This window comes from Grammomys surdaster, unplaced genomic scaffold (genome assembly GCF_004785775.1).
Source record: "Grammomys surdaster isolate TR1022 unplaced genomic scaffold, NIH_TR_1.0 126278, whole genome shotgun sequence".
Lineage (NCBI taxonomy): Eukaryota > Metazoa > Chordata > Mammalia > Rodentia > Muridae > Grammomys > Grammomys surdaster.
In genome coordinates this window covers 3,409,620-3,437,275 of record NW_021621078.1, presented here as the reverse complement: position 1 = coordinate 3,437,275, position 27,656 = coordinate 3,409,620, and the positions used below count along the sequence as shown (strand labels likewise).

General features: G+C 39.8%; 1 protein-coding gene across 2 annotated transcripts in view; it reads left to right on the top strand.

Moving 5' to 3' along the window:
• Positions 1 to 27,656, top strand: part of Nf1 (neurofibromin 1) — a 244,273-nt gene that overhangs the window by 132,196 nt on the left and 84,421 nt on the right. For both annotated transcript variants that reach the window (XM_028759210.1, XM_028759209.1), the window contains 5 exons: positions 192 to 350; positions 2,498 to 2,595; positions 4,707 to 4,853; positions 6,700 to 6,846; positions 8,035 to 8,145. In XM_028759210.1, the coding sequence (XP_028615043.1) occupies positions 192 to 350; positions 2,498 to 2,595; positions 4,707 to 4,853; positions 6,700 to 6,846; positions 8,035 to 8,145 (662 nt within the window). The remainder of the gene's footprint in view (positions 1 to 191; positions 351 to 2,497; positions 2,596 to 4,706; positions 4,854 to 6,699; positions 6,847 to 8,034; positions 8,146 to 27,656) is intronic.

The following is a 27,656-nucleotide window of genomic DNA, read 5'->3' as shown; positions in this document are numbered from 1 at the left end:
AAAATCATCATGATCACACTTAAGGGTAAATCTTATTTTCTGGTGTTTTGGGACAAGGAAAAAAGTTAAAAACAGATCATTCAAAAGATTGATAATTGAAATTCTGTGCAGACTTTGACCTTGAAGCTTTTGTTTCCAGTTCTTTATTTCAACACAAACTGTCTGCTCAACTCTCAACTCCTCCTTCTCAGGTGGTTAGCCAGCGCTTCCCTCAGAACAGCATCGGTGCAGTAGGAAGTGCCATGTTCCTCAGATTCATCAATCCTGCCATCGTCTCGCCGTATGAAGCAGGGATTTTAGATAAAAAGCCGCCACCAAGAATAGAAAGAGGCTTGAAGTTAATGTCAAAGGTGAATTATTTTGATACTCTTGCAATGTTTAATTTTCCTTCCAGCCACCTTTTCAGTGTTTCATATTCAAAGTACTTGTCTTAATTTTGCCTTTGAAAGTCCCGTAGTTTTCAGTTATGTGCCTTTTGTTTTAATTTGCTTGTATTGCAGAGGAAATGTGTGTGTGTATGTGTGTGTGTGTGTATGTATGTATATGTATATATGTATGTATATGTATGTACATGGTGGGCTGAAACGGTTGAATTTAGAAATTCTGCAGAGCAGTCCATCTTTGCTAGCTATCTGGGCCGCCCGCTGTGTTCTCTCCCACACTAGAAGCCGCCAGAGGCCAAGTGCAGCGCAGGAGAGGTTACTGTGGCAGCTGGTTCCTCCATTCAGCTCCCTGGAGACCATGCCCCAAAACATGGATCTTGGGCCAACCGTGTCACCCTCATGGTTCTCTGCTAAGCCCCAGAAAATACCTGCCATACTCGAAGTTCCCAGTAGAATGGTGACTCTTAATGCTTAAAAATTATCCAATGGATTTATCTATTGGGAAATGCTCAATACACAAGATGACCAACCAATTAGAATTGTTACCCAGTATCTAACCTTTTGATAGAAATTGCTACCTGGGACTGCTAGGTATCTGTGGTTCTTCCTCCATGTTGCTTCCTCTCCTCCTCTTTTCATTTCTCCTCCTCTTCCTTTTCCTCCCAACTCCTCACTCCGCCTCTTCTACTCCCCAATCACCTAGCTCCACTGCAAATACAATGTAACAGGAAAATATCCTTCTACAGTTGGCCCTCTGAGGGGAAGGTATACTGGCAAATAAATACCTGTTTTTCCATTTTGTTTTTCATCTTAAAATTCATAACATCTTGTGAATAAGAAAGGTTTTATTTAAAATTCTAGTTATCAATCAAGCAGTTGAGGCTTTCATAGTTCAGATGTCGTAATGTTCACTAGGGATCCTCAACCAATATATGAAATGAAATATGCTGCTCTTATAAATCTTGTGGCTAACCTCTAGGATAGTCCTACCACTGTATTTTACTTCTTTGCCATCAGCAAGCATAATTGTCTCATCAGGGCAAGAAAATCAACATATATCAAATTGATCTAAATGTAAAAGCAAATGAAAAATGCATGTTTTTTTGTCCCTGTCAAACATGTGTACTCTTACAGAGACCAACAGTCATTTCTGGTATCTGAGGCAAAGTTGATTCATCCCTAAGTAGCAGAATCTGTAAAAATCACATGTATACATTTGGGTTAGGAATGTGCTTTTGTATTTTTTGTATTTCTACTTGAATAAAGGTGTGTTCAGCACTTTTTGGTTTTTCGACACAGGGTTTCTCTGTGTAGCGCTGGCTGTCCTGGAACTCACTCTGTAGACCAGGCTGGCCTCAAACTCAGAAGTCCGACTGTCTTTGCCTCCCAAGTGCTGGGATTAAAGGTGTGTGTCAGCACGCTTTTTTTTTTTTTTTTTAATCTGTCTTTCAGTGAGAGTTTTCTGTGTAACTGCTCTGAAAATTTTGAGTTGGAAATAAAGACAGAGATTGTAGGGTTTCTTTAGTCTTTATTATTATTATTATTATTAACATTTGAGACTGCAAACATGAGCCATGTGTAAAAGTGCTTGCCATGCAGGCATGAGGACTATAGCTGAGATCCCCCAGCGCCCAGGTAAATGTCAGGGAGTGCATGGCATTGAGCCTATAATCCCAGCACGCTGGTGGCAGAGACAAGATCCCTGGAGCAAGCTGGCTAGCTAGACAGAGTCCAAATGCTCCTGTCATGTGAGAAATGCTGTAATGTAGAAGACGGACAAAGATGGAGGGAAATAGTGTCAAACTCTGGCCTTTATATGCTTGCACACATATTCCAATTCACACTTGCAAATATGTGTGCATACATGCACATAGCACACACATATACATGCAATAGATACTTTAAAATATGTGTGTATATATATCATGTATAATAATATTTCTACTTAAAAAGAATTAAATCTTTATTTATGATAATTTTTACATTAAGGAATAATTGATTTGAACTGCCAATAGAAATATCAATGGTAAAATTTATATTTTAATGACTATATTAATTGATAGATTTCATATAGCAAATAATTTGACTACTCATAATTCTGTTTGATTGTTTAGGTACTTCAGAGCATTGCCAATCATGTACTATTCACAAAGGAAGAGCATATGAGGCCTTTTAATGATTTTGTGAAAAGCAACTTTGACTTGGCACGAAGGTAAGCAGCCTAAGTCTTCAGTGGCTACTGTGTCTCCATTTTACTACAATCTGTGTATCTGGTCTACATTAAATTTCTATGTTTGATTCCCTCCCCATCCTTTCTAGATTAAGAACATATTTTTGTTTTATTTCATTTTAAGAGACATTGTAAAAAAAGTCTCTATACTCTTAATTTCATGGTAGTTTTCTTATTTGGAAATTGTAAAGAACTGTTGGCATTTTCTAACTTTGGCAGTGCTGCAGAATGGGTTCAAGAAGATTCCTTGTATTAAAAACTAAAACCATGCGATACAGATAATGTATTAGAATGATTTCATGTTAATAACACTTTTGTTTCTTCCATTTAGATGTACTTCTGAATTTAAAACAATGCTCTATACACCAAAAAGTACAAAAATATGATTTTGAATGTGAAAAAACAGATAACTGTAGAGGCTTTAACACTGGATTTTCATAAGTGATTCTTCACTTTAATTCTCTTTAATTCTCTGAATTGTTGGTTTATTTGTAACCTTGGGGTAGTACTGTCTTTGTCAGGGTTTCTTTTAAAAAAAAAAAAAAAAAACAGGGTTTTTTAAAAAATCAAGTGAGATGATTCCTGAGAAAGTGCTTTGTGAAGGTGCTGATCTTGAGAAGTCACTTGCCAGCAGTAGAAACCAAAGGGACTGGAATCAGCACAAGACACCCTAAGACTTAAGTGCTCAGCACAAAGGAGATTTATTTCTCACAGAGGGACAGAGGACAGGGAGTAAGAGACAAAGACAGGAGACAGAGGATGAGGAAGAAGGGAACAAGGGAGAAGGAAAAGGGATATTTGTCCTAGGGGATGGGTTATGGGGCCTGGGATAATGACAAAGGGCTGTCTCTGGATAGAGAGGAAGCAGACATAGCCCATAAACAAATGGCACTTTATAAAGGAAAAGGGGGACACCTGGTATTAGGATGAGGTGTTTGATTTTAGTGGCCAAAGCAGGGCTTTTGATTGCTGGACTTCCAATACTTAGTAGTCAGCCTCAAAAGGAGGAAGTGGCCAAAAAAGGGAATAGACTTACTAGCTACCTTTAGGAATGTAATCTAACAGTGTTTAGCAAAGCAGAGGGAATGGGGGAGAAGGATAAGGCGTGCCAGAGCCCAGTTTGCCAGGCTTGAGCTGGCAGAGTCCCTTCAGAAGCCTAGCTGATGTCACTGATGTCACACAGCCTTCTGCAGCTGCCCTTTCAGTTTGTTGTCATTACAGTGCTTCCTGGCCTTCAGTATCTTCAGGTAGAAAATAACTTCTGTGACTACTCACGGATGGTTAAGACTACCAAAGTTCCTTTTGACTTTTAACATGGTTGAGACTGCTATAGACTATAGGGAATTTGGAAGTTGGACTAAATGTATTTTGCATTATGCTATGTGTAGGTATTGCCCCCCATGGACTCATTTGTTTGAACAAGCCTCTGGGAGCCAGGGAGTGGAATGTGATGGTTTGTATATGCTTGGGCCAGGGAGTGGTACTATTAGAAGTTCAGGCCCTGTTGGAGTAGGTGTGTCACTGTGGGTATGGGCTTTAATACCCTCATCCTAGCTGCCTAGAAGACAGTCTTCTACTAGTAGCTTTCAGATGAAGATGTAGAACTTTCAGCTCTGCCCACACCATGCCTGCCTAGATGCTGCCATGCTCCCACCTTGATGATAATAGACTGAACCTCTGATCCTATAAGGCAGCCCCAACCCCCCAATTAAATGTTCTCCTTATTTAAAAAAAAAAAAAACTACCAGAGTTCCAACCCTGGCTCTGACAGGTAGGTGATGTAACTTTAAGAGAGATCTTTACCCAGGCCTCCATGTCTTTTATCTGTAAGATACTAGCTTATTCTCCAGATCTCATCCATCTAAATTTATTGTTCTCCAGCTTCAGAAGCTTGCTCTGATGCTGATGTAAAAACTAAGTATCAGAAATGGAAAGACAGCTTCAACCTTGTGCTTCTTGTTTACGCTGAGGGCAGAAGCCTTCCACATTTGCAGTCACAGCTACTATATTACTAGACTCTGTATAAATTTAGTGCATATATAAGTGTAAATATACCTGGTGTTAAAAATTCTAATGGCTTTGTGTTTTTGCAGGTTTTTCCTAGATATAGCATCAGATTGTCCCACAAGTGATGCAGTAAACCATAGTCTTTCCTTCATCAGTGATGGCAATGTGCTTGCTTTACATCGGCTGCTTTGGAACAATCAGGAGAAAATTGGCCAGTATCTTTCCAGCAACAGGTATGTTTTCCCAGTCTTGGGGAAATTAAACACTTAATTTAAGTTGAATTAATAGAATTATTGATACTGAATATTGATCTTCTACTTTGTACTTTTTGCAGTAAAAATTATGATTTAGAAAGAGAAGTGCAGACTTACATGCATATGGCAAAAATTAATTCATGTTATATCAGTAGCACCAGCTATCAAACCTGTGATACTATTAAGTATATGCAACTAAGGCTGCATCTAGGAGGTACCCAGTTGTCAGGCATGGTGTCATGCTGTTTAATCCCACTGTGTGGAAGGCAGAGGCAGGTAGATCTCTTTGAGTTTGAGGCCAGCCTAGTCTACTCAGAGAGTTCCAGGCTTGCCAGGGGTACATGGTGAGACTTCGTCTCAGAGGGAAGACAAACTAGAGAGAATGAGAATGGATCCAGTAACTCAAATTATTTGGAAATTATTTCATTAGCTTTTCAGTCAAAGCCTCTAGTGACATAAATTACTTGCTGTCCTTTCTCAGAGTTATTTCCTTTTAAGTTTATATAGAATTGTAAAGAGCTCCAATTTCTGTGTCTGAGGAGTTCTCTTGGGTGCCAATAAGATGTGGTTTTCTCGTTTGTGAGAAAGGGCAGAGATGTGACTTAGCAACGGTGGCTAAGCAACAGTTAGGAGCTGGGAGTTTAAAGATAAACTTTTAATCTTTTAACTGTTAATGCAGTGACGTAGGCATGGACATGGCTGACATGTGCCACTAAATAGGAGAAGGAACGTACTTTATCCTTGCAACACCCAAGTAACCGGGAGCTCTGCTCTGCTTTGCTTTGTTTTTTTGTTTTGTTTTAGTTTGGTTTTTGGTTTTGGGGGTTTTTTGTTTGTTTGTTTTTTGTTTTTTGTTTGTTTGTTTGAGATAAGGTTTCTCTGTGTAGCCTTGGCTGCCTCTATAGACCAAGCTGGCCTTGAATTCAGAAATCTACCTGCTGTTACCACCCAAGTGCTGGGATTAAAGGCACCACCACTGCCTGACTAATAACCTGGAACTTTTAAAGATGAACATTCTCTTCTTTTGTCATGATTTGAATACATATGGACCGTTTGTTGAGATTTTTAAATGTGCTACTTTAAAAATGATACATATTTCAAAGATGAAAATATAAACAGTGATTTGACAGTTCCATGTCTGCCAAGTAGCTTGAACATGCTGTAATTTTGGTATAACCAAAGGTCTTTATAACATTTATTTGTTGAGAGGGAGAAGGAGGAAGGAGGGGCTCACGGGAGAGCACACACTGACCATTCTGGGCCATTCTTATTTAAACCACCACACTGCTTGGTTACCAGCACCCATGTCAAGTAGCTCACAGCTGCCTCTTAATTCCAGCTCCAGAGGATCTGATACCAACTTCTGGCCTCATTCACACATACACATGAATAAAAAAATAAATCTTTAAAAATATGTTATGATACCAGCATTTGGGAGGCTGAGGCAGGAGAATCATGAGTTTGAGGTTGACCTGGCATGTCTCCAAAAAAGCAAAACGTGCATAAAAGATCATCAGTTACCCTTGGTTACATAGGCCCATGTCCTAAGCACTGTTTTCGCAAGATAGACTCTTTTTACCATAAGAAAAAGTAGATGAGAATGTTACAAGTATCAATTCTACAAAAGAATTGAACTTAAAACAATAAATTTTTCAGGTGGGAAATAATTGTGTTTCTAAGATCTGAGATCTTTTAATGCTGTAGTCTTACAAATCAGGCAGGAACAAGTAGTTAAAAGAAAAGCAAACAGTGACCGTCTAAAGGAAGGTCAGACTCCCTAGTTAATGTGAAGTACCATTTCCTAAGCATTTCCTGTTGTTGCCAGGGATCATAAAGCTGTTGGAAGACGACCTTTTGATAAGATGGCCACACTTCTTGCATACCTGGGTCCTCCAGAGCACAAGCCTGTGGCAGATACACACTGGTCCAGCCTTAACCTTACCAGTTCAAAGTTTGAAGAATTTATGACCAGGTAAAAACACAACTTTGAAAAAATGAATGTTTGGGGGTTTCGAAACAAAGTTTATCAGCAAACCACTTATTGAATGTGCTTATGCTTTATTAACAGGACATGTTTTGTTTGCTTTGATTTATTGATTTTCTTATAAAAAGAATGAGACCTTACAAAAAACTTATCTAGCTTTTTTTTTTACATTAAACATTTAATGTGTGTGTGTGTTCGTGTGCGCGTGCATGTGCACACGCACGTGCTGCTGTGCTGGTGTGCCCTTGACCACGTATAGACTGTGGGAGTCAGTTTTCTTCTCCCACCATGTGGGTCCTGGGGACCAAACACAGGTTGTCAGTTCGGTGGTGAGTTCTTTTAGCTGCTGAGCCATCTTGCAAGGTCTCTTTGGTGTGGTCTTCATTTAATACTTTAAAGAACATATAGATATTGGGGCTGGAGAGATGGCTCAGTGGTTAAGAGCACACATGAGAGACTGGCAGGGTTCTCATTGCAGTTTTGACTACCATAAAGGACCTAATAGCAGTCCCACTATAAAAGAGCTTAATAAATATTGATATAATTTTAGGAGTTCTTATAGGGTCATCATAAAGAATTAGGAAGTCATCTATTTGTCTATTTAGCATCACTACAAGACAGTACATCTTCATAGAACTGCAGAGTTCTGCTCAAAAGAGTGGACTGATACCTAGTGATTGTCATATATGTTTAATAATAATAGGAAAAGCATATTAATAGCAGGAATCTTCCTTAAAATGATTTTCTTCTGCGCCGTACATATAGGAGCAAATATGTCATGGATTATTTTAATCCTCCAAGGCAGACCGTCTCAGGAAAATCACCTGCTAGTTATTAACTTGTTCTATGCCTCTGACACTTTCTCATCTCTCTAAAATCCATAAACAAGAGAAGATTGATGAACTGAACTTGCAAGTAAAAACAAACAAACTAAAAAACCCTTTATCTGGAAAAAAAAATAGCATGCAGCTCCTTTCCCTGTTCAGTGGTGGTGTGTTGTTAAGTAATCCCAAGAGAGCAGTCCTGACTTAGGAAAACACCTTGACATTTTGCCCTTCAGAAAACCAGTTGCTTTTTCAGTATTTTGGTTTTTGTTTATTGTTGATTAATCATATTTGTCTTTAGCTACTCAACAATCTGTGTAAAGCCTCTAAGTCACTCTGCTCTTTGTTTTAGGCACCAAGTACATGAGAAGGAAGAATTCAAGGCCTTGAAAACATTAAGCATCTTCTACCAAGCTGGCACCTCCAAAGCTGGGAATCCTATTTTTTATTATGTTGCACGGAGGTAAGAAATACATTTTAGTGTCTTTTAATAGGGTTTTCAAGTGATAGCAATTGAAGAGAAGTGATAGTTTTTTTTCCCTTTTTGAATTCATAGCCCTTAAAGCCATGCCTCCCTAGATAGTCTGCTCACTACTAGGTATTTGTTTGAGAGCACTCACTTCATATTGTTGCCTTTGCTACATCAAATGTTAAGATACTACCACAAGGAGTTACTATCAGAGTGAAAAGTCTTTCGGGTATATTCTGATTTTATAATATCTGCAACACAAAATTCAGAACCACACACACTTAAGAAGAAAGAAAACTTAATGTATTTTGTGAGACTGTATCAGAGCAATTTTATCAGAGTGATTTAAGAAAGAATTCCTGGAGCTATAGGAAATGACTGGAAAGATGGATAGATAGACTGGCCTGGGAAATAGACTGTGATATCCTCAGGTATGCCGTGAGCTCCTCCTTCTCCATGGCAATGGGCTTGCCTTGCTTTCCCTGCCATGTGAAAACTAACGTGTGATGATATTTGGTTAGGCTCTCTTCTTCCCATTGAGAATGGCACAACCCACAGTGGCTGAACTTCGACAAGGTGTGATGCTACACAGCAGCCAGTGATGTTGAGATTTTCAAGGACCTTCCAGCAGCTCTGGGACTTAGTCTTCCCAAACTTAACAGAAATGGAGGAATTGTTTGTTGACTCATGGTAATGAATAGCAAAAACCTGTCAGAGATTGAGAAATCATACAAAGTGGGAGAAGGAAGCAGGATGAAAAAACATGAAACTTGTTTAATTAGATACTCAGCTCTTCAGAGCACTGGGTAACTGGGGAATAGAAAAGGAACAGAAAAACACATCTACTTTTGCCTATCCTTTTTAACAACTTTAAGGAATATCTTCTAATTCTAGGCAAATGGAACATTTCTAAGTATAGCATTTAAGAGGCCAAGGCAGGAGGGTTGTGTTGACTTAGAAGGCCACCCTGGGCTACAGGCTGAGACCCTATCTCAAAAGACCTCCCCCCAAAAATGGCAGGAAAGAAACCACGCCCCTTGTCTCTCTACAAAACTGTTCTGTCTTGCTTTCTCTTTCTAAGATAATTTTAATTTTCTTTTGCATTTAAGCCATGTTGGTATTTCAACTTTAACCTTTAGTATTATCAGGGTATTTTGACTTTTCCTGCTATATCTAAGTTGTGAGGACTGGTAAGGAGGTTGGTAGATGTGTGTCTCACTCCCAGCCCCTTTTGAATTCTTTGTAGATGTGTGCCTCACTCCCAGCCCCCTTTGAATTCCTTGTAGTTTAAAGGTAGAAAAATGTTGTAGAACATGACATAAATTGGATTTTATTTTCCCCTCTTCATGATAAGGAACTATAAGTTTGTAGTCTTTCTCTGTGGTGGCCTAGCAAAGACAAATCAGCTTGGCCTGGCCTTTTAGTGGTTTCATCAATGACGTTTCCACAGCTCTAAGTTATGTCTGCACAGCATAGGTTTGAAGCTGCCAGAGATTCCCAGTCTGCTGCTTACTAGGTGTTCTGACCCTTTATTTTTGAGAAGGAAGAAAATATGCTTGTTAAACTGCTGTGTCTCTTCCTGTGTGATCTTTGTAACAAACTGAGTTTTGTGTTTTCTTTTTCTTTTTTGGATATGATATTGCCAAATCCAATTTTCAGTATTTAAGAGTTTTAGTTTTTTGCTTTATGTTTTGAAATGTGGCATTACCAAATGGCCAGTTTGTCCTATAACTCAAGATCATTCTGCCTCAGCCTCTGGGGTGCTGGATCTTTGGGGGCTTTTTTTGTTTTTTAAATATATATGAACATGCTTGTCTATCTGTGCATCCTGCTGCCTTCAGAGGCTTCCCTGGAGCTTCCATGTGGGTGTTTGGAATTAAACCTGAATCCTTTGGACACATAGCTAGTTCTCTTAACTGAAGAGCCATCTTTCCAGCACCTGAGTGCTGGCCTTAAAGCCATGTGTCCCCATGCCTGGTGCCTTTCGTTCTTGAGAGCTAGTAGAGCCCCTGGCCTTCACTCTCACTGGGTCTGATGCTTAGTTCCAGGACAGAGGGGCACAGTGGGAAGAGCAGAGAGAGACCTTGTTTCTCACTGTGATAATAAGTAAAGGCCTTACCTATATGGCCTTCTGCGACAAGTGGCTCTGGAGTCTGGCTTCTTTTCTGTCTACAGACATTGGAAGTTTAAATGTCTATTGGCCTCGTCTTCACACCGTGTATTCTTTCCCTGTCATCTTACAAGTATCTCCCTGTCTTTCCTACTCTCTTTGGGAGTCACCTGTGAGATCTGAGGGATCAACTGAGGTATTGTAGTGTAGGCTTTGGTTATTACCAAGTCTCTTATTTTATCAAGAAAGTGGGCCTAAAGAAAAGCATGAGTCCAGAGCCATGCCAGGAGGAAACAGCTAAACCACAGTTGCTGCTCTGTTTCTTGGCTTTGTGTTCAACTCCATTACATGAGTTTCTGATTTCTGTGTGATTTCAGCGTTAGCTCAGCCAGTGGCCCCTTCATTACCTCAATATTGCATACCTGAAGTTCTAGATATGTGGTTCAGCTGAAAAGTACCTTTGTTAGGAAGAGTTTCTGTGCTAGATGATGACCAGCCAATAAATACAAGGGTACCCTAAGGTGCATTTACCAGACCCAACAGCTATGATTTCAAAATACAACTATTCAGTGTTCATCAGTGACTGTCCTTACATACAGGTTTTAATTATTTTAAGTTGGATCTTCATTATCTAGTATTACCATCTGTTACTTTTGAAATGTCTTTTATTATTTTATTTATTTTATGTATATGTGTGAGTGCACACACACATATACGTATATATGGACCTCTCTCTGTCTCCCTCCCTCTCTCTCTCCCTGCCCCCCCCCCACACACTCACTCCCCTGTGTATGCCTTATGACCCCTAAAGGACAGAAAGGGCTGTAGCTGCCAGTGGTTTGTAGTCTTCCAGCCTAAGGAGCCCTTTCACCCACTTCAACAGCAGCGCCCACTTTGCTGGCTTGTCTTGAGTTACTTGTCAGTTTCTTAGACTGTCACTTTAACAAGGAACATAGATTGTTTGGTTCTTCAGCCCTCGGTCATGAGCTTAAAGCTCAGCAGTAAAGCCAGGTGTGCATGGATGGCAATAGTAAATTTCTGTAATTTGCCGTGTGTCTGTGTGTGTCTGTGTGTGTCTGTGTGTGTGTGTGTGTGTGTGTGTGTGTAAAATTAAAAATGTAAAGCCTAAGCGTTTCAGTTGTGAGTTTCCTCTTTGGGATACTGTGGCTATTCACAAAAGTTTGGGAGAGGGCATTAATATAGATTATAATTTAATACTATCTCCACATCAGACAAACTACATATTTTATATTGTATAATTTTTTATTTCATTCTCATAATAACCTTCTGAAGTATTATTAGCAATTTTTGACATACTGATAGAAATTCAATCCTGGTTATCAGAAAAATCTAAATAACAGCATTTCCTAAGCCCCTGAGCTTCCTCATCAGAATCTAGGGACAAGGCTTTTTTTTTTCTCTTCATTAGTTTATCTATTTATTCACTTTATATCCCAAACACAACCCCCCTCCCAGTCTCACCCTCACAAATCCATCCCCCTATTACCTCATCCCTTCTTTGAGGAGAAGGGGAGTCCCCCTTTCCTTCCCACATCTCCCGGTACTACCCTTCCCTGGGACATCAAGTGACTAAGAGCATCCTCTCCCACTGAGGCCTAACCAGGCAATCCAGAGATCCAGTGGCAGGCAACAAAGTCAGGGACAGCCCATGCTCTAATTGTTAGGGGACCCACATGAAGACCAGGTTGCACATCTAACACAAATGTGTAGGGACCTAGGTCCTGCTTCTGTGTGCTCTTTGGTTGGTGGTTCAGCCTCCCATGGGCCCAAGTTGACTCTGTATGTCTTCTTGGGGTATCCTTGACCCCTCTGGCTCACTCAATCCTCTCCCCCACTCTTCCACAAGACTCCCCCAACTCCTCCTGTTTGGCTGTGGGTCTCTTTCTCTGCTTCCATCTGCTACTTGATGAAGCCTCTCAAGAGACAGTTCTGCTAGGCTCCTGTCTACAAGCATAGCAGAGTATCATTAATAGTGTCAGGGGTTGGCTGTCTCCCATGGGATGAATCTCAAATTTAGCCAAGTCATTGGTTGGCTGTTCCCTCGATCTCTGCTTTATCTTTATCCTTCTGCATCTTATAGGCAGGACAAATTTTGAGTGGAAGGTTTTGTGGGTGGGTTGATGTCTCCCTCCATTAGAAGTCCCACTGGCTACAGGAGGTGGCCACTTCAGTCTCCATATCCCCAACTGCTAGGAGTCTCAGCTAGGGTTGCCCGCATAGACTTTGGGAGCCTCCCTCATCCTAGGTCTCTGGCTAGTTCCAGAGGTGCCCCAACACACTGATTTCTGTCCTTTCTCCCAAACCTCTCCTGCTCCTCCCCCCAGTTGATCCCCATCCTTCTTCCCTGCTTTACTCCCTGCTCCTACCCAGTTCACTCGCTCTACCCACCTCCAATGTCTATTTCATTTCCCCTTTTGAGTGAGATTCATGCATCCTTAGGGACAACAAGGCTTAGTTTGTATATTTAGACTGGCACTCCCAAATGAACCATCTGTAGTCAATTCGTTTGAGTTCTGCTGTGTCATTTTACTCTTGATAGCTTAGCTAGTTAGAATCATCTCTGCATTCCAAACTAATCTTAAGTCCTAACTCACTATGTCAGTAACCTCAGGAATTATTACAGTTTACCATACAGAGTTTGTTGAGTTAACCCTATCCTTGTATATAAACATAAAAATCCAACCAGAGTTCCTTAATCTCAGTACTTAGTCCACGTTAGAAGCAGGTAAGTCTCTGTGAGTTTGAGGCCAGCCTGGTCTACATAGTGAGTTCCAGGACACCCACGGCTATACACAGAAACTCTGACTAAAAGAAGGAGAGAAGGAGGTGGGAAATGGTCAGAAGGAAAGGATGGAAGAAGAAGGAAGCGGGTAGAAGGAGAAAAGGGGAGGGAAAAAGTTCAGCTAACAGTCAAGAGACATTTTCGTAGATATAATGAGTTCTTAGTTCTAAGCATCTGGTTTGGAAACAGTCTTTTGAAACCCACGTCAATATTTACTCCAAATATGTTCCTATCATTGGATCAACAGTATTCTGCCTTTAAAATGTCCTGGGATGATCCACTGCTATCACACGTTCATGAAAATAATGTCCCACAAATGGGCATGTTTGTAAAAGACTGTTGTTTATGCCCTATTAGTACTATTTAGTCTATTTAATTAAAAATAATAAAATACAAAACAGCTTCCCCTATAGCCCTCTTTATCTCCCAGCTTCTCCTGCCTCCTCCATAATTTCTTCTCTTATCTTTAATACAGACATTTGAGTCTGATTCTGTTTTGCAAGCATTTAAAACACAAATGTGATGTTTTACTTATTTTGGCATTTAATGGGGCACTGCACATTTATAGGAAGGAAACAATTATATTAATGTAACATTTAAATTATACAATTAAAGCTTGCCAAAACTCAAATCATACTAGAATAATGATAATTTCTTCCACAGTAAATTAAAATAAATTTTATTTTCTTAGTGTGCTTGTCATTTACTAAATCATATGAGGGCTGAAATGAGCAGAGATTCTGGCTCATTTCTGTCTGAGTACGTACAAAAGAGTAAAAATACTGCACAGAAACAGAGAGTGAGTGTTGAAGATTGGTCTAAGTGGCATGCTGCCGCCTGCCGCAGTCTCTGCAGTCACATTTATGCAGGGACTTGAGGACAAGTTTCCTTGCCAGGTGCTCTTGGAGATTAGCTCCGAAGGCTTTGGCCCAGGATTGAGGCTGCTTCCAAGCTGTGTTGATGTCCGTGTGGTCTGTGGGCTCATGGTGGAAGACGAGAGCATCCTAGCATTTGAGGTGGTAGCTGGTGGTGGTGTTGGTGTTGGTGGTGATGGTATTGCTGTTGTTGCTGTCATTGAAATTGTTCCCATAATAGGAGCATACATGAGGAGCAGGCTGATAGTGAAGGAATGCTTGATCATCATTTTCGTTTGCTTTAAAATGATCATAAAATGTAATACTCAGTTCACAAACACATAGACAATCACATATCTTTAGTTGTGTTTATTTAGTATATTCACATAATATAAATGGGCTCTTTAATTATTCATTAATGAACAGATAACAAGCTTCCTTTCTATACATCTCCTGATAGAAGACCTGTTTTCTATCTAGGTCACTAACTTCAGGAATAAGCATTCTGAATACTAGAATGAGCTTGATTTGTTTTCCTGTTTCGCAAATGAGTTAAGCATGAGGCATTTAAACCAGTAAGAATGGGGCGTGAGGATCAGGGCAGCAGCAAAGGTGCAACGGGGTGGGGTGGGTGGGAGAGGAGAGTAGCAGCAGGAGAATGGCAGGCGGCAAAGCATCCTCTTGGCATGTCTGTGGCTTCTCGCTCAACAGTTTAAGGATTAGCCCTACAAATTAGAATATTGCTTTTTAATTTTTACAAAAAAAAAAAATAGAAGAAGAAAAAAACCAACTTCCCCAATGCTAAGATTTCCTTGATTTTAACTGTCTTTGGGGGTAGGAGAGAGCAAACAGCTAGCTGTTTGAGTATTTCATAGCTTTTTAAAAAGGAAATCTAGAATTGATTAAAAATGAGTCTGCCGTTTTACAGCTGAGTCTACACAAGGGGTAACAGCGTGTCTAGAGATCCCTGTCTTAAAGTGAGCAGACCCGAGCCTGAGCCTGGGCCTGAGTCTGAGTCCAGGTTCTTTAGCCGGTAGAGATGGTGGTAACACAGCAGGTACCTATACCAAAGGACTATCTCTAGGATTAAGCTACTTTTCTTTTATCCTGTATTCAAATCTAATACATCTTGCTACATCTGTGATAAGCAGACCCCTGTTTACCATGATTCAATATTTTTTATTCAGATCTTAAATTTTAGGAATATATATAAGAACTTCCATTTTATTCTAATACATAGTTAAGCATTTTCAAGTTACTATTACCTTTTGATTTGGTGAACTGCTTTTGAAGATTATGAATTCAGCCTTTGTCTGGTATTCTGGAGAATGATCCTGAAAGGGAGTCTCTTCTCACTGAGTTCTAAATAATATAGTTAGAAGTCAGTCACGTGCTTGGAGCCCCGCCTCTTTGGAAGCATCTAAATGAGTGTTTCCAAACATCTAATGTAAACAGGCAGAGTTTAACAGAGATTAAGGAATTCAAATAAAGTCGTTGTAAAGTCTGTCTACTTATTAGAGGATCCAGTGAATACTTCACTACATTTAGTCTTTCTGTATGCACCCGAATGGATTGCTTCAGTGAATTGAGTCTAACTAGATGAATATACAATTTTCCTTTTTAATTATCATTATTTCAAACCAAGTAAGAACATTAATGATGATTTTAAAATAATTTAGGAATTTTACATCTTAGGAAATTAAATGTTGGTAACTAAAAGGTAAAAGTAGCCTCTCAGACAAGAAGTTAAACAGTATTCACATGGAACTGTAAAGAATTAGACAGGGAAATGATAGTGTGAGACTGAATTACAGAAGTTTGCTTTAAAAAACCTGTCCTAAACCACCTCTGTGACGAGATGAAGTCAGTCCTTTACAGGGAAGTAGGGCTGTGTTGTATTAATAGCTTCCTTTTCCTGGCAAGCAATGTGAGTATAGCAGGGATGGACAGTGGTGTTGGTACACAAGAAGTTACTGCATGAGTGGCAGAGGAACAAGCTAGTACATGTCCCTTCCTTAATCTGTTGTGAGGTTTTTTTTTTCTCCTTTTGAATGAATAGGCAAATACTTGCCAAATCTCTAGCCTCACTTCATGGACGGTAGTTGTGATCATACTTAGGAAATAAACACAAGAAGCCTCTTGGCAACCAGAGAAATGCTATAAGTCAATGACTAAGATAGTGCCTGGTACCATGCCTCACCTAACTTCTTGCTTATTCTGAGGACTTACTCTGGGAAATATAGTTGAAATGGTTATAGTGATGTTTCCTCCTTGAGCTAGTTAACTGTGGCCCAGTAATTGATTATGTTTTTCTAACTCTGACCTTTTGGATTTATTCTTTTTTTTTTTTCCTTTGAAACAGAATCTCCCAAGTGTCTGGCCTTGAATTCACCATCTTCTTCCCTCACTTCCAAGTGCTGAGATTACAGTGTGGCCATCATGCCTGGCTATTTAATTTATGGTTAAACTTCTAGCAACTCAATCTCACCTTATTTAATTCAGTACTTTCTCCTTATTTTTCTCATAGCCGTTTGGCTTGGTCTTTGTTTGTTTTGTTTTGTGAGATAGGGTTTCATATAACCTGGCTCTTCTCATACCCTATTCATTTCATTTATCATTCAGCCAGATACTAGCTCTCTAACTTTGGGTTTCTCATTATCTTATCTTTTTTATTAATCTTAATGATCCTAAACAAACAAAAGTTATTCACCATTATCCAGCCTTGAAAGACCTTCATATTGTTAATGTGTCTGAAGTTTTTTCCTTCCCTGCTCGGAATTCCTCCTGTGGAGGTCTGACTCTGATGTCAGTACCCTTTTTCTATGTATTAACCTTCCCTAATTCTATAGTGAAGAACTAGTCATTTTAGGAAATTGTAGCTATCAGAGTCTGGGTTTTTTTTTTCTTCCCCTGCCTTCAGGTCAGGCACACCTCTTATTCTTTGTATTTCTCTACCTTCTAGCATAGTAGTTATTAAGAATAGGAGACAGTAAGCTCTGGGATTCGTTGAAAACCTGTCAGTTTCTTTCTGTTTCTCCAAGGATATTAGCAATGTCTGAAGTAGCAACTATTGGTCATTTGACTTTTTTCCCCTGTGTTATAAACATACATTCACAAATCATAGGCCTAAATTTAAGAGCCCACTTCTACTTTCTGGCTCTTGTTTGATAGGTCATATGTACATTCATCTCTGACAACCTAAAGGTGAATCAATAGAAGGTTGACACTCAAATTATTTGGAACACTTTACCTTGGTTGGTATGAGACTTGGACTTGCTTCTTGCCACCTTTCATCATATCTCCATACCACTCCTGTTAGCCTTGTGGCTAACTACCTGAAAATGTACCTGAGTGCTGGTGACATAAGTTGTGTGACTTGTCCTGTGTAGCTTATTTCTATTCACTCTAGACAAACAGGGACATGACAGACTGAAGGAGCTATTCATCCAACTTGTGCTAATACTATTACAGGAGCTTCAGTGACTCAGTGTGCAGCATCACCAAAGCCCCTCTCCAGCATCAGTGATGAATCTCAGAGTTGCATGCCTGTAGTCTTCTCCCTCCAGCAACTACTTACCCTACAGTATACCCTTGGGGACAGGGAGCGTGGCTCCTGAGTGTTCCCTCTGTCCACATGAGAATGTTAATAGATCCATTTTCATGAGGGTTATCACAGCTGCTCTGATCAAGTTGACAGTAATCACATCCAGCCCAGAGGGGGAAAAACAGTATGTACATCACTTTCTGGTCTGGTGTTTGGCTTTGAACCAGTTCTCCAAAGTTTGGTGGAGGGCTTCTTCAAAACCCTAGAAGATAGTAGAACTAGATGACTCAGTAGAGGTGAGAAATAAACTTGTTATCATAGCTGGGAATATTTGGGGGCTATTTATAATAGAAATCCATTTGTGCTTTCCATCCTGCTTCTACCTGAGATGCTGATCTGGATACAGAATCCTATTGGACTTTTCTCATCTCTGAATTCCATTTGACCAATAGGGAATACAAAGAGACTGAAGAAAGAAAGGGTAGATGGTAATGTATTCTCTTGGTCACCATGGCTGGCTGTATCCTTCCATGAGATGATGGTTTTGTTAGATAGTCCCCTCTCTGTATTTGCTTTCTGGTAACTGCTCCACTTCAACTGGTATTTCTAACCTTTTTTATAATTGTCTTAAGCCCTGCCTTACCCTTTTTATGGAATCTCTTGGGTCCCCAATAGAGTTTTCCACCAACTAGAATTTTACTTCAACAAATTATATAGTGTATCTTTCTACACTCAACTATTTTGGATTCATAAATTTATCTTGCTCCAAGGATTTCAAAACAGGGTTATAGATCTATATTAAATTTGAAGATTTTATTGTATTAATTGCAAGATTTCTGTGTACCTTATTAGAATGCCCAACATATGGCAAGTAGAGGCACCATTCATTTAAGAATATGTTAAATCCTTGGGTATGATGATACATGCCTTTAATCCCAGTTTTTGGGAGGCACTGGGAGGTGGACATTCTGAATTTGAGGCCAGATTGGTCTACTTAGTAAGTTCCAGTCCAATCTAGCCTACATACTGAATTCTTGTCTCAAAAAACCAAACAGACAAGAAACATAGCTCAACAGTTAACACTTGCTACTCTTGCAGAGGATCTCCTTTGGTTCCAACACCTACATGATGCATCACCATCACCTGTAACGCCAGTTCCAGGGGATCTGGCCTCTACAGACTGCCAAATGCACGTGACATATGTATACTCACCAAGCAAACACACATAGCATAAATAAAATAAATAATAAATAAGCATTTAAAAATTTTTGAAAAAATCTGGTAAGATCTGTGCAGAGGTGTGTGTGTGTGTGTGTGTGTGTGTGTGTGTGTGTGAGAGAGAGAGAGAGAGAGAGAGAGAGAGACAGAGAGAGAGACAGAGAGAGAGACAGAGACAGAGAGAGACAGACAGAGACAGAGAGACAGAGAAAGAACATGTAGATATGTACACATGAGTGCAGGTGCCCTCAGAGGTCAGAGGCATCCCTAGAGCTGGAGTTATAAGCCACCTGACTTGGGTGCTGAGAACCAAACTTGGGTCCTCTGGAGCAGTAGCATGTTAGCCACTGAACCATCTCTCCAACACCCTGCATTAAAAGTTATGTCATGCCACCAAGTGTGTAATTGTTTGGTTTGGGTTTTATTATTACTTTATTGACTTATTTTGAGACAAGATATTACTCCTACCCAGGCCAACCTGGAATTCTCTATGTAGGCATTATTGGCTTTGAACTTAGGGAGCCTTCAGCCTCTGCCTCTCAAATGTTGAGATTATAAACATATACCTCAATACCCAACTTATAAATGGATTTTTACTTATATTTAAAAGTTGAACATTTAAAGCATGTTGACAATATATAGCACAGAAAAAAATGGCTTTTGGTATTTCCTTTTTAAAAGATGTATTTTGGTTTTTTTTAATTGTGTGTAGGTATATGTGTCTGTGTGTGGGCATGTGCATGTGGGTACTTGTGCTCAAGGAGACTGGGGAAGTTAGAGCTGGAGCCTGAGTCATAGATAGTTGTGAACTGCCTGATTAGAGTGCTGGGGACTCTTCTACAAGAGCAGCAAGAATTCATTACTACTGAGCCATCTCTTGAGAACAGTATTACTTTTAAACAAATGATTTGAAAACTTCCCAAGACAGTAAATATACAACTATCAAAAACGGCAGGATGCTGTTAGATTTAATCCTGAGTAGCCTTTTCTTTTTTTTTTTCTTTTTTTTTTAATCAAACCCTGACTTTTACTTTTTCACACAGGGGTAGTAAACACAAAAAGGCAGAATGTGGGGAAGGGGATTATGCAGGAGCGTGGGTGTTCAGAGGGAGTACAGATATCTCGCAGAACAGAGTATCGGCTGGGTGAAGGTTCAGGGAACAGGTCACTATGACTCTGTCTATGAATCACTTGTTTCTTATCTAAGCTGGACTATCCACCAAGGCTACCCATCCACAAGGTCTATGACTATTAGTTCTTATCCAGGCTGGTAAATTTCCACCAAAGCTGCCTGATTACAATATCTTATAGCTATCTGTTTTAGTGTTTTTCCACAGAGACCAATGCTTTGGTTAGCAGGCTGACTTAGGCCTATGGCTGATTTTAGGCCTTCAGTGTGTAAGCAGGGCTGCCCCTGACATCTCCTCCCTTCTCCAAGTATAGAAGGACCGTGGCGAGCCGGGCGGTGGTGGCGCACGCCTTTAATCCCAGCACTCGGGAGGCAGAGGCAGGCGGATTTCTGAGTTCGAGGCCAGCCTGGTCTACAGAGTGAGTTCCAGGACAGCCCGGGCTATACAGAGAAACCCTGTCTCGAAAAACCAAAAAAAAAAAAAAAAAGAAGGACCGTGGCGATTACAATCTTACAAAGGCAGGGATAGAGGACTGACCTCCAGTAATTAAAGGAGACCTTGTAATGGCTCTAGTCCTCCTGTCGTCCAGTGAGGCATGAGGGCCATACCCGTCCTGATGTCTTTTTCCTGGAGAGGGGATTCTTTTGACATCAACCCCTATGTAGTCCGGTTTGTCCCTCAGGGAACCCAGAAGGATATTTTTAATTTTTATTTATATTCCCTTGCAGTGCTTAGCCTTGCAGCCTAAGCAAGAATTTAAGTCGCCAGTCAGAGAGGGTTCCGGGTGGCCCCTCTCTGTTTGGTCCAGGGGCAGAAGTCTCCTATTTTAGGTTAGGTGGAGATGGGTTTTGGGAACACCCTGGATAGAGTAACAACCTTGTCTTGAGTCTCATGGTCCTCCATAGTTAACTTATGATAACTTATGACCTTTTTCATGTTCTCTTTAACCATCTCTGTCTTGTCTATGTAAAAGCAACTTTCTTCTTTAAGGACTACACAGTCTAGAGCTGTACACAGTCTTTTCTATTGTAAAAGAGTAAATCGAGTCCAATAAAGTCCTTTGTAATTTTTGGAGGTCATTTTAGACAGTGAAATGAGGGATTTCTTCAGATTAGTTGATGTTAATCTCTAGCTGTTTGATGTCCTTGTCAATGGCCCATCGAAGGTCTGAGTAGTGTTTAAGTCTGGAGGCCAGCATCAGGATTAGAACTTCCAACAGCAAACACCACGGGTGATTCATTTTTACCTAAGATACTCCCCAGGTTAGAGCTCTTGGGAGCCCTGCTTCCTCTGGGTTCTGTGAGATTGGATGCAGAGCCACCTCCTGGGATCTTCTGAGTGCTCAGACCCAGACCCTGAGTAGCATTTTCAATTGCACATAAACCATCATTTTCTTCTATAGTAAAATAGCATCTTGGTTTAGAAATATAATACAGGCAAAAGACATGCTTCCCCTAGTTTAGATAGATCTATCTTAAAGCCAGGGGTTCCCTAGCATGCATAAAGTAAGTTTGAGACCAGCATGGGTTATGTAAGACCCTATCTGAAAAACAAAACAAACAAGCAAGTAAACAAAAAAGAAAGCAATAACTACACATTCTAGAGCAAGTAGCCACTTCCAAGCAAAGTTAATTTTGATCATTGTAAAGCTGTAAGTTTGTTTTCTTAATTTTGGCTTGTCATGACTTGTTCTTCATAACCAATGTAAACTAACTCAGTATTTTGTTAATATCATGCTAAAAGACTTTCAAGAAATCATGTAAGCCAGGGATAATAGGTACATAACTTGTGTTCAGAATTAAAATTTATTGGAATCATGAACACAGAAACAAATGGCTGAGTAGACCTGGGTTAGAGTAAAGTCCTTCCCTCCCATTGTACCCTAGAAAACCATAAAGGACTGCTTGCCAGGGCCACATGATCTGAACTCTCCTGGTCCACACCCATAGCTGCCTAGAGTAGCTGGGCTAGACTAGAGACTTGAAATCAGAGTTCAGCCTGACTTGACTTTGAAAAGATTGTCTCCTCTTTTCCATTCCCTTGTAGATGACAATATTTCTATTTCTTGAGTTTTAAATAAAGATGTTTACATCATCTTACTACAACTAAGTCTTGTTGATTCTGCTTCAGAAAAAGTTTATGCTGCACCTTCCATATTATACACTCACTCCGCAGCCCCATCCATTTTCATATCTGCAATTGACAAGCTTTTTTTTTTCTTTTTCAAGTAAAGGACAAGGCGGTGACTGTAAGAACCTGGAGTAGCTCGCTAGTATTATTGTGCAGCAGCTGTTGAGCTGACCTCTAGTCTAGGCTGTTGCTTTAGTCTCTGCATCCTTGCACATTTCTTCCAGAATGACCTCTTTATGGCCATAGCTATGTACTTCCAGGTAGCACGTTTTGTTTTATATATTCCTACTAACCAAGATTTTATACATAAGGCATTCATTTTCCAATTCTGAGGTTTTTGCCATGCCTTCATAGCTATTGATACTATTATCTTTTCAAAACTTTTATTGATTTTTTTTTTTTTAGGAAAATGTATGTTATAAAAAAAAACAGGAAACAAATGGCTGGGAGTACTAGTACACACATTTAATCTCATCTCTCGAGGCAGAGGCAGGGCAAATAGATTTCTATGAGTTCAAGTCCATCCTAGTCTGCATAGTAAAGCTCCAGGCCAGCCCAGGGCTACATAGTGAGATCTGCCTTTAAAAAAATAAAGTGCAGAACTGTTATATACCTACTTTTTATGCCATCCAGCATGTCTGTGCCACACTTGTAAAAGATGCCTGATTGTAAATCCTTACATCCTTAGCATCTCATACATGTCCTTACATGGCCAGGCTGCTCATACTGCTTAGCTAAAGCAGTGTCAAAAGTTGTTTTTGTAAGAGGCTGCATGCTAGCTTTTCAGTCTAGAATTCTGGCTCCTAGTAAATGTATGTGAGCTTTGACAAGCTAGGGAAGGTATCATCAGGCCAGTTGTCAGGAAGACTCTAGAGCAGTGGTTCTCAACCTGTGGGTCATGACTCTCTAGGGTTGGGGGAGTTGCCTATCAGATATCTTGTGCACGTGTTTTTGTGTGTGTGTGTGTGTGTGTGTGTGTGTGTGTGTGTGTGTGTGTGTGTATAAAGTAGCAATGATGAAATAAGTTTATGGTTGGGGGTCACCCTATCATGAGAAACTGTATTAAAGGATCATAGCATTAGGAAGGTTGCGAGCCAGTGCTGTAGAGACTAGGTATACAGCAGAGTCTGCCCATAGACTTAGAATGTCCAACACACATCCTGTATATCACCTTCGCTGAAGTGGTAATAAAGTAGTGTTAAAACTGTTTCCATTTGGTGTTCATGGCATGCTAGAAGACTTGTTAGTGACCATGGTGAGTAGGGACATCTGTAAACAAATATTCCATTCTTGATACTCTATGCCTCACCTTTTGCTCCACTTCCACAAACAACCTTACCAGTGTCATCTGCCTCCCCTGGCAGCCTGCCATGTCTACCTTTAGTAAGGGCAATCTTGGACTTTTCACTCTTGAGTCCTCTAAGCAAGGTTGCCCCTTCCCCAAATAAGGTTCTATGTATGTGTCACGAATTATAAAATTCAGCCTTTTAAAGTCTACAGCTTCATGGATTGTAGCATATTCTGAGTTGTGCTTTCATCACTGTTAGTCTTTTTTTTTTTTAGTATACAATAGTTTATTCAGGGCATGGGGAGAGGAGTTAAGAAGGGAGTAGAGACAGAGAGAGGCAGAGAGAGAGAGAGAGAGAGGAGGGGAGGGGAGGGGAGGGGAGAGGAGAGAAGAGAAGTAGAGGCTGGCTATGAGCACATGGAGAGAGAGAGGGGAAGGGAATGGAGGGAGAGGGGGAGTGGCAGAGAGGACAGAGGGAGAGCAAGAAGACAAAAGAGCAAGAGCACTGCTAGTCAGTTTTAAAGTTTGTTCACCCTTAAATAAACCTTAAAGCCATTAGCAAGCACCCCCTTTCCCTGTACCTGACAGCTACTGATCTTCTTATGTCTCTGTGGGTTGCATATTGTAGATATATAAGGGAATCTTACAGTATATGTTCCTTTGTGACTTCACACGTATTTTTAAGGTTCCCCTGTGTTGTCATATGTATGTATGTATGTATGTATGTATGTATATGTATATATGTATAAATATATATAATATATATAAATATATTCACACACATATATACATATGTGTATATATATGTATATATTTCATTTCATTTTATATCTGACTAATATTCCATTGTGTTGCTATATCACAGTTTAACTTTCTGTTATCTGGTAATGAATTTTTCTCCACTTTTTGGTCACTGTCCATAGTGCTGCTGTAAACACACGTGTTTTTGTAGGGTCTGTGTTTTCAGGTTTTGAGATATGTGTCTAGAAGTAGAGTTGTTAAAACATGGTAACCAAATGTTAACCTCTAAGGACTGACTAACTTTCCCAAAGTACAATATGCCATTGTACTGTCCTGTTTAGTGCGTGAGTGTTCTAGATTCTCTGTATCTGACCAAATGCTTGCTGTTACCTGTTCATCTAGGCAAATTCTGAGAGATCCTTCCTCTAAACCACAGTGGTTCTGTTATTATTTTACAATGACCATGACAAAATATTATGTGATGTTTCTATGTTGGACATTTAGTTCCTAGGTTTTACATATGTTTATATACCCAGAAAATCTAGTTTAGAGATGGGATTTTATAGAGCACTTAAATAGACCTAGATTTTGTTTGTTGTATTTTGTTTTTGAGGTGGAGACTTGCTTTATAACTCAGATTAACCTTGAACTCAGGACCCTGCCTCTGTCTCCCAAGTGTTAGAATTACACACTAAGCCTAATCTAACTTTTTGTTTTTGTTGAGTTTTTTTTGCTTGTTTTGGTTTGGTTTTTTTGTTTGGTTGGTTTTTTTTTTTTTCAAGACAGGGTTTCTCTTTGTAGCCTTGGCTGTTATGAAACTCTGTAGTCCACACTGGCCTTGAACTCAGAGATCTGCCTGTCTCTACCTCGAGAGTCCTGGATTGAAGGCATTCACCACCACTGCATGGCTGGAGATCTATTTTTAATCCCCCCCCCTCTCTCATTTATTGATCGTATTTAAACTTGTCTAAAACATGAGTTTATCATGGTCAACTTATTTCAATCCCAAATATTTAAGAAAAGAAGGGGATGGAATTGAAGTTCTGAAGTGATCCAGAAGAGTTCTTAAGTGGTTTTCAGTGATACTTGGTTTGTAGAAACAGTAGCCATGGTGTTCAGTTGCATTACAGAGATGCATTAGTGATGAATACATACAGACTGACCTGGCAGTTCTAGCTTTAGGTATGTTTTAAGAACATTAGTATTTATAATCCAGCCACTGCTCTATAGAAATAGGTAGTTGAATCTACTTTCTAGTGCATCTAGTCCTGAGAATATTTACGAGATTTATTTTAAAATATAGAGCAAGTATGTGAGAATAAACACACCTGGATAAAAAGAGTCTCTACAAAAAGAGTCACATAGAGACAATGTACTTCACACTATGTCACCTTTAAGTACAACATTTTAGGGAAGGAGGAGGAGTGTTCTTAAAGTTTAAAACACATTCTTTCAGAATATGATAGAAAAACAAACTTGACTTTTTTGGTCTAAGATGACAAAATGCCAAGTTTAGTACAGTTTTATTTATAGTAAGGTTTGTTCTTCGTTTTAATTTTAAAACTGCCTCTTTCAGGCAGTGGTGGTGCAGGCCTTTAATCCAAGTACTCAGGAGGCAGAGGCAGGTAGATCTCTTGATTTTGAAGCCAGCCTAGCCTATAGAGCTAGTTCAAGGACAACCAGCCCCAGGTACATAGAGAAACCCTGCCTCAAAAAAACAAAAACAAAAAATTGAAAACTACCTCTTACATTGTTTTATGAATCCAATTATGGTTTTATTGGACTAAGTAAAATCATTTATCATGATTGTTTTGATGAACTACACTAAAAATGTAAGAGTATCACATGGTATTTATACTTAAAATCCATTATGGGTCATTTTATGATTTATATGCGAAAATACTCTTCCTAGTTTCAAATAACTCCTTAATTCTCCAATTAATTTATTAAAAAAAAAAAGAAAAACCTTTGGCTTTCACAATGTGTCTGTAAGTTCATACTTAATGGCATATAGCTTTCTGGTATAGTTTAAAGTCAGGACAAAGACTTAGACTCCTTTTTGAAAACAAGAGGGTTGGGTATGGTGGCATAAACCTGCAATCCCGACATTGGGAAGGCCGAGGCAGAGTTAGAATGAATTCAAAGCCAGCGTGTGTTATACAGGAGAACCTCTTCCAGAACAACATAAAACGAGAAAAGATTTGATATTGTCTTATAGAAAAGCTATACCATGAGGAAATACTAGTCCCTACAGTTAGATGAGGTTATTTTTTTTTTTTTTTGAACCTAAGGAAAAACTCTGCAGTTGGGTCCTTTATTTCTTTTATACACTAGGCCATGAATTCGTATGGAATGGGCTCCAGCAGCTCAGGCTCTTTCCCATTAGTCCTCACAAAGTGTGCTTCTCTGGGTGGTGCAGGCTGGCGCTTCAGCTGAACCCAGGTGCCCTTCTCTTTGGCTTCCTTTTTCTTCTGATCGTTCTCCTTCACCCGCTTCAGGAAGCTGTCTCTGCTCTTCGAGTGTTTAATGTGCTCAATCCGCACATTGATCCTCTTGGCCAGAATCTTGCCCTTAGCTTGCTTGTTTACAATGATGCCCACGGCATGCTGGGTGACATTGTAGACTCTTCCGGTTTTGCCGTGGTAACACTTATGGGGCATTCCTTTTTGAACAGTACCCATTCCCTTGATGTCTACAATATCACCCTTCTTATAGATTCGCATGTATGTGGCCAAAGGAACAACTCCATGTTTCCTAAAAGGCCTAGAGAACATATACCGAGTGCCTCTCCTCTTTCCCTTTGTGTTGGTCATTTTGGCGAGTTAACTGGAAGATGGCTGCCTAGGCCGAAAGGAAGAGGGCGGGGCTAGATGAGGTTATTTTTAAACAATGACTTTACTTAATTGCCATTGGTATGAGGAAGTACACCTGAATATTGAGTGCCTACACACTAGAGCTGGTATTTTAAATGGTGGTGGCCATGTGCCAGATAGTCTTACACTATACAATGTCTCAGATGTGTTAGTGGTCTCTGAGGCTTTGGTTGGCAAATAATAGCTTTCCCAGTGGTTATTGTGGTATATGGCATCTTTGTTTTTCCTTACTGGTGGTTTGATGTCTCCTCCTTCTCTCTACTTGATGAAAAGCCATTAAACCTGAGCTTATGTTCTGTTTAGGCAAATATTTGAAAGTCATCCAAACTCTGTCAGCTTTTGAAGTGTTCATTTTGTTGAAACTGTGACTATGGGCAACAAATAATTCAAAATAAAGAGTTGTATTTCCTGATGTGGTTATTCTGGTGACCTGAGTTTAGATCCTCAGTGCAAGGAGTGGTAGCATTGGCATACGTCTGTAATACTCACACTCCTGTGGAAGGGTAGAAACAGGAGAATCTCCTGGAAGGTTGTAGGTCAGTTAGGTAGCATATACAACAGACAACAAGTGATTCTCTGCCTCAAACAATGTAGAAGTTGAGGACCAACTCATGAGGTTACTTGACCTCTGATTTCTGTACAGATGTACAGATGTGCACACATGTACACATGTGCTTTAAGTCATATTGTTTTTGAGATAAACAATAAGTCAGCTCTTTGAAGTATAACTGTGAATGGGAAACTATATGTCTCTATGAGTTCAATCATAGAGTTCAATCATATCTCTTTCTGAGCTCATTAGTGATCCAAGATT